At 36.4% G+C, this 7,952-nt stretch overlaps 1 protein-coding gene across 1 annotated transcript; it reads right to left on the bottom strand.

The window, feature by feature from the left end:
* Positions 1-5,616: 5,616 nt before the first annotated feature.
* On the bottom strand, positions 5,617-7,310 carry LOC143603450 (UDP-glycosyltransferase 83A1-like). The gene is made up of 2 exons (XM_077080235.1): positions 7,112-7,310; positions 5,617-6,247 (listed from the first exon to the last, which is right to left on the bottom strand). The coding sequence occupies exons 1-2, from the start codon at positions 7,308-7,310 to the stop codon at positions 5,619-5,621; spliced, it is 828 nt and encodes a 275-aa protein (XP_076936350.1). The 3' UTR covers positions 5,617-5,618.
* Between the last annotated feature and the right edge of the window lie 642 nt (positions 7,311-7,952).

Genomic DNA, 7,952 nt, shown 5'->3' with positions numbered 1-7,952 from the left:
CTTCATCATTTAACCCAGAATCTTCATCATCTAACCCAAAATCTTCTTCATCTTCATCTTGTTCATCTCAAGAACCATATTTTTTAAATTTTGGGCTTTCTCAAATCTTGTCCATAATCTACAATTCTAATTTCAAATCTTGTTCTACAATTCTAATTTCAAATCTACAATTCTTGGCATCTTCTCTCACACACAGTGTGTGTGTCCTTGGTGTTCTTGGTGTTTTAATAATAATAATAATAAGAGCAGAACATATGCACCTCTATACCCCAACCTCCACCCAGGGGTAATAAATAATAATAATAGTAATCTGAGAACCAAAGCAATAGTAATCCAAGAATCAAAACTTCATCCATGGCTGCCCGAATTCATAAGTTAGGTATAATAATAATAATAATAATAATAATAATAATCATCATCATCATCATATTATGCCACGCACCACTCACCGGAAACCCAATGTCCTCCACCACCACCACTGCGGTCGTCCTGGACAACGGCGGTGGCCAAATAAAAGCCGGGTTCGACGGCGAACACAAAACCAATTCAAGATTTTAAGATTTGAAATCAAGATTCAAAGAATAATAATAATAAAACAAGAATAATAATAATAAAAATCAAGATATTGGAAAACCTGCAAGAATCTTGGTGGTTTTGTGTAAAAATAAAGATTCAAGAATAATAATAATAAAACAAGAATCTTGGTATTGAATACTTGATTTATTGATAGAGGTGCACTGTGGATGTGAGATGGAGATGAACAAGAGAGAGAGAGAGAGAGAGAGAGAGAGAGAGAGAGAGATGAAGGTAATGAGTGATGGAGGTGCATTGATGTAGAATCTTGAAATTATTATTATTATTATTATTATTAAGAGATATTAGGAGAAAATTACTAAAATACCCTAAATATGTTGATATTATTACTAAAATACCAACAGTCAATTGACGGTCAACTGACGGCAGGAGTCAGAAAAACCCGCCGGAGAAACATAGTGGCGCAACATTCACAATTTCGTTTTCAGTGGTTATTCCATCTAGCGAGACGATATAACCCAGGGAGGCAAATTGCAGATTTCTCTAAGGAAAACAAGGAAAATAATAATATTAAATTGTTATGGCATTGCTAGATTGATACGCAACCCCAGGTTGGCGGATGGGTACATATATGGGATTTAATACCAAGCCACCTTAATAAATTTTGATACCGATCTCATGAAATTTTGACAACGACTTTAAGAGAAACTATTCAAGTTTTTAAAGTATTAAAAATATACTTATATAATCTATTATAAACTAGTTTAAAAATACTAATCATCTAATTCCATTTAAAGCAATTAAACAAATAAGCTATCTTATACACCTAAAAAATAAATCTGTTTTAAACTAAATACATTAAAAATTAAACCCAAATACCCAATAACCACTTTAAACAAATATGCTCGAACACCATTTAACCCACATATAGCAACTAGTTTTATAACCATCCGGTGGACGGATTGTTTAATGTCATTATGTTGCTATTTTTCTTCGTATTCTATACAAAAACATTTGTTTATCAACTTCAAAGATTTATCCATCGATTTCACTTGATGAACGCCTAATCTTCTCTTTTTGTCACCAAATGTGCCCGCTTACATCCCCTCCTTTGAATTTGAAAACCTTCATATATTCTTAAATATGAGCTAAGTAGTTATCTATATACCTGGCATTCGAAGGAAAAAAAATATCTTACACTTTTTACCACAAACATAAATTAACAAAAATTGTCTAAATTTGGGCCGTTTAGCATACCAGTTTAGTTAGGTCACATTTCGGCATCTATCCAGGAATATATTTTGAATTTTTCCTCTTACTGCAATGGTGAAAAAAGTGAAGTCACCATTCACAGTTCCACACAATGAGAAAACAATATGATGGCCTGCATTCATGAGAGCTCTTGTCATTATCTCAAAAAGATCAAACGGGTCAAATAAATTTATTTTAGCCGGGTTGTGTTAAAAGTTGTAAAAAGTTTATTTTGAATGCATACAACATTCTAAAGCATTATTCAGTAAGGGTTAAGCGGGTAAACCCAACCCTATCCATTTCAGCGTGTACTTAAAAGTGACACGCCTAACCAATTCCGGCATGTATCGTACGCTTTTAATATGGATTGAGCCCCATATGGCCAAATTTAAACAAATTTCTAGTAAAAATTGGACATAATTGATTATTCTTGCTTACTCTTATATACACCTCTGACATTTGGGATATTTTGACCCAAAAAGTTAACTTTGCCAAAATAATTCAACGGTGACCAAAAAGTTAATGCTGATTGAAAAGTCAATTTTGAGCGGAAACTTCGTAAGTGAGAACTTAAAAGTTAAATAACATTTTTGAGTGTTAGGACTCAAAATGTAAGGCTAGTGCAATTTCTAAAATCTGCTATCTTGGATCCGGAATCCGAGAAATGGCAAGATGCCATGAACGCTGAGATGCAATCCATGCAGGATAACCAAGTTTGGAACTTGGTTGAGCTACCCCCGATAGTCGGGCGGTAGGGAGCAAATGGATTTTCAAGAGAAAAACCGACATGCATGGAAATGTGCAAACCTATAAAGCACGGTTAGTCGCGAAAGGTTTTACTCAAACTCAAGGTGTTGACTATGATGAAACCTTCTCGCCCGTTGCTATGACTAAGTCAATAAGGATATTACTTGCCATAGCCGCGTACTATGACTACGAGATATGGCAAATGGATGTCAAAACCGCTTTTATTAATGGATATCTTTCTGAAGATGTTTATATGGTTCAGCCTAAAGGTTTTGTTGATCCAAAATGTCCTAATAAGGTTTGCAAATTGAACAAGTCCATTTATGGACTTAAGCAAGCATCTCGAAGCTGGAATCTTCACTTTGATGAGAAAATCAAAGAGTTTGGTTTTGTCAAAAATGAAGATGAGCCATGTGTTTACAGAAAGGCTAGTGGGAGCACTATATCATTCCTCATCTTGTATGTGGATGATATACTGATCATTGGAAACAAGATTCCTATGCTTAAGGAAGTTAAGCACTGGTTGGAATCTTGTTTTGCAATGAAAGATCTTGGAGAAGCCGCATATATTCTGGGAATAAAGATCTATAGAGATAGATCTAAGTGGATTCTAGGGCTAAGTCAAAGTACATACATAGACAAAGTAATGACACGCTTCTCAATGGAAAACTCCAAGAAATGAGCTGTTCCAATGACTAAAGGAACCATGTTGAGCAAATCGCAATCTCCGGCAACGGACATTGAATCTAAGCATATGCAAGCAATACCATATGCTTCTGCGGTTGGTTCTATCATGTATGCTATGTTATGCACCAGACCTGACGTCTCGTATGCTTTAAGCATGGCCAGTCGTTTTCAACAGAGTCCTGGCTTGGCCTATTGGACTGCTGTGAAGAATATTGTAAGGTACTTGAATAGGACCAAAGATATGTTCTTGGTGTTTGGGGGAGTGGAAGAGGAGCTCACTGTAAGTTGTTACACTGATGCTAGCTTCCAGACTGACCGAGATGATTCTCGCTCACAGTCAGGTTTCGTTTTCACTCTAAATGGAGGAGCCGTTTATTGGAAGAGCTCCAAGCAGAGTGTAGTGGTGGATTCTACCACCGAATCCGAATATATAGCTGCATCGGATGCTACTAAAGAGGCTGCTTGGATGAAGAAGTTCATCACCGATCTCGATGTGGTTCCAAGTATTCGCAAACCAATCGAGGTGTTCTGTGATAACACAGGTGCCATTGCTCAGGCCAAAGAGCCCATATCTCATCACAGAGCCAAGCACATTCTAAAGAAGTTCCACCTCATACGGGAGATACTGGAACGAGGTGACATCATAATAAGCAAAGTAGACACATATCAAAACCTAGCAGACCCGTTCACTAAGCCGATGACTCAGGACAAGCATGACCATCACAGGGATGCTATCGGTCTTAGATTAGCTAGTAATTTGTTTTAATTTAGTATTTGGATGTATGAACATTTAAACAGTTATACTTTTGAGTTCACTTTTGATTTAATGGTTAAATGCAAACGTTTAATATTATAACTTTGTTCATTTTAATACGTTTAATCCATGAATATTTTATTCTAAATTATCCGTAGTCGGTCAGACTCATGGGAGCGATTCTGAATTAAGACTATTCTGACTTTGGACTCAAGAAGTTGACTTCCAAACTCACAGACCTCATTATGAATGAAGTTGGATGTAACTCGCATCAAATCATCTTCATGGATCTTAGTCATAAGATGCATTTGATATTGGTATGCTCATTTAGTATTCTTAGACCTGAGATACATATTAGAACTTTCGTTTACTAAAGGTATTCTTTGATCAGTGTCAAACGCTGTAGCGTAACTGCCAGCCATAAAGGCATTGGTTGGGAATATTCTGAAGTTCAGTGGGAGTTGTATGTAATCAAGATGGGATTCTGTACTCTTATATGATATGTAACAGTTAGACATCTGGGCGCCTTCGTTGATTCAAACTGGTAAAGTGTGAGGCCTCACCCAAACTTACTGTGTGTTTGATTGGACCACTTTGACTCAAGAACGAAAACGATAATGGTTGAACGCCATATGAGATTGATCTGATTCATGTCTCATTGTTCAACTGGTGTCTTATACGGAAAGGATAAATGATAACGATTACTATATTTTCATTATCTTTCAATAGTGTATTCCAAGATCCTTTGGTTAATGAAATTAAAATGTCATAACCTGTTGGGGGCAACCATGTGTAGCTAGAGCACCGCTGGTTGTCAGCGTTGAGAAACTTAACCGAATCCGTCCAAGTGGGAGACTGTTGGAATTATGGACCGGCTCGATTAAGTCAACGCGGTAGACAGGGTTTTGACCTGTAAGAGTTACACCTTGGGCAACGGACAATAAACCCGCTTAACTCGCTTAACCGGTGATGGCGAACAACTAACGGGATTTATTATTTATACTAATATAAGTAATAAATGAATAGCGTTTATTTAATAATTAAGTAAACTGGTTCGGGCTTTGGACGAGAGTTGGATCGAGATGGACTTTGAGGCCCGGTTAATATTTATATGAGATAACTATAATATTATCTATAAATATATACGTATCATTATGGGTAAAGAACCCTACGTGAGATCTTAAAAACAAAAGAAAAGAAGTCAACAAAATATAACCACAGCCGTCACATCCATATCGATCTTCCGTCCATCTCCGACACCGGCTTTCCGCTGCTGCAACATCGGAAGCCAACAGCCCCTGCCTGCGCCGCTGCTGTAGTGCACCGTCGCCGTCCCGCTTGTTCGTGTCGTCAACTAGCGCTCGTTCGTTGAGCCTCGGTGTCTCAACCGGTTTCGATAGCCGAGGTATAAAACATCTATCTTTAAATCTATGGTTGTGATTTATTATCGTGCTCGTATATGTTGTAACCGGATCCGAGTTCGGGTTTCAGGTTCGCTTTAATCATTTATTTTCCGCTGCGTTTTTGGTTCGTTTTTATATATTAATATGATTAATATTTATTTAAACGGATCTAATACTTAAAACGGGTTAAAATTGTTTGACCGTTTGTTCCGAACCACCATTGAAACCCAACATGGCCAACATTAGAAAGAAGCGCCATTGCTGACACCTTCCATTGTAGAGTTCCAACCACAATGAGTCATGAAGCAAGCCACTGACCGATGGTTTAGGACCTCTTGTTGAGGTGCCCAGCTGATCACTTTCCCACGGGTGCCAATTCTCTCCATGTAATCACTTGGATACACATAGTCTATATTGCCGCTTGTTCCAAGTCTAACAACCCACAAGGATGGCATATTGGTATCCTCAAGTCCTAGAGCCAGCTCTTCAAACTGCACCTGGTCAAAAACTGTGAAGCTCCCGAAAGCCACATAAATGACTGAGCATATTGGTTGTTGATCAAGCCATGTTAGGCTAGTGGAGTCTTCGTGCCAGAATTGGCCTACTTGCCTTGTGGATTTGTTGGTAGCTAAAAGTGGACCAATTGGCAACATCTTTGGAAATAGAGTGAACGTCCAAAGCTCTAACTCCATGGTTGAATTGCAAATTACGTTGTCTTCTGCGTCTGCTACTTCCTTGCCATAAATAACTACGCAATCAAAGAAAGTTTTGTTGGTGTCTGCGTTGCCGACACACGCCCATATAAATTCAGCAGGGTTCATGAATGGCATGGATGATGAGAGCTTAATCATTTGATTCTTTAAAGGTACACCTGAAACGTAGGAAAGGTTCATTTCATAAATATTTATCTTGAGAATTCACATAAAGAAAATAAAAATAAAATAAAATAAAAACAGTAGTATAAAAGCGTGCATGGACAGACCAATTTTTCAAAACACTAAATTCTCCTCAAATCCTTACCTTCCTAGGAATGTAAGCAACACGAGCCGCGCTCGAGCTCGTCCTAGCACGTTTAATTTAGGAGAGCTCAAGTTCGAGCTTGGCTTGTTTATTTCAAGAGAATTGATCGAGGCTCGGCTCCAGATCAATTTTCAAGCTTGAGTTCAACGATTGAGCTCAACTCTTTTATCATTTATTTATTGTTTTATATTGTATTTATATAATATTTCTAATATAGAAGTATAACTATAATTTTTTTATATATAATATAATACATATTTATACATTATTTTATCATAATTTTATGCATAATATATATACATATGTGTTATTTATTTATTTAATTAATATATTAATAAAACTTATATAAAAAAAGATCGTAGACTCGCGAGCCAATTTGGGCTTTATATGTGAAGCTTGAGCTTGTTTAAGTTTGGCTCGATTCAAATTTCTAACGAATTAATCTCAAATAACCCACAAAAGGCTCCGCTTGTCACACTATAAAAGAGACCTAAAACACAAAAAAAAAACATTACCACATCATCGATTCATCTCCACTTTATTTTTTTGTTTTTAAACACTCATATCGTGTGTGTGTGTGAGTCGACCGACCCTTAAATTAATAAAAACTTATCTCATCGCTGTTGTCTATAACTTCATCGTCCATCAGCTTCTACACTCATTATTGAGGCCAAAACTGCAGCCGAGCTGGGACAAAAGACTGCTAATCTAATACCCATATTCTGAGCAACTCTTGAAACCCATCCCATGAAATAATCCGCAATTATGCACGTAATTTTCTCGTCACCTTTTTTGTTAATATCATTTATTAGCTCTTCTAGTTTGGTTGGCATGAGCTGGAACAATGTTTTTATAAACTTCCCATGCTCATTCCTATCATCACATGGTTCCATCCCATCAGGGATTGAAACCATTCGCATCAAACCACTCGGATCATCTATCTTAGAACATGCACTCGTAACCTGTTTGTGAGTGAAATCTGTGTTCACAAACGTGACTTTGAGACCACTGTTTGATTGAAGCACCTTGCTGCTTCCATAAGTGGAATCACATGGCCTTGTGCGGGATAAGGTATTACTAGAACATGAACATTTTTCATATTTGTTTTCACTTGGAAGTGTTTAGAAGACGAATGGTGTGTACTTAAAATGCATGCCTCCTTTAAATTTCCATTGTTATATATAGATATAAATAGTTGGGGTCTCAACTAGTCTGTTAACAAAGATGTAGGTGTCATCTTGAAACATTTACAAATTAAGATGAGGTTGACGTACCCCTACCCTAGCGACTTCTGGCCCTTCTTATTTATTATTATTATTATTATTATTATTATTATTATTATTATTATTATTATTTGCTTTTTTAAAGTTTTCATTTCTCATTTAACTTTCTTTATAGTTTTTTACCTAATAACATGTAATATTTGATATTTATAAAAAATCTAAATACATAATTTGCTTTCTTTTGTATTAATGTTTGATAAAAATTAAAAACTTCAAGAAGTATAAAACAGTGTTATTGCAATATAAAAAAAGAGGTTATTTTAAATACAACTA

This window comes from Bidens hawaiensis, unplaced genomic scaffold, assembly GCF_021521415.1.
Source record: "Bidens hawaiensis isolate Kalapana, Puna unplaced genomic scaffold, B.hawaiensis_p1.1 tig00061658_1, whole genome shotgun sequence".
NCBI classification, from domain to species: Eukaryota; Viridiplantae; Streptophyta; class Magnoliopsida; order Asterales; family Asteraceae; genus Bidens; species Bidens hawaiensis.
This window is presented reverse-complemented; position numbering and strand designations above follow the sequence as displayed.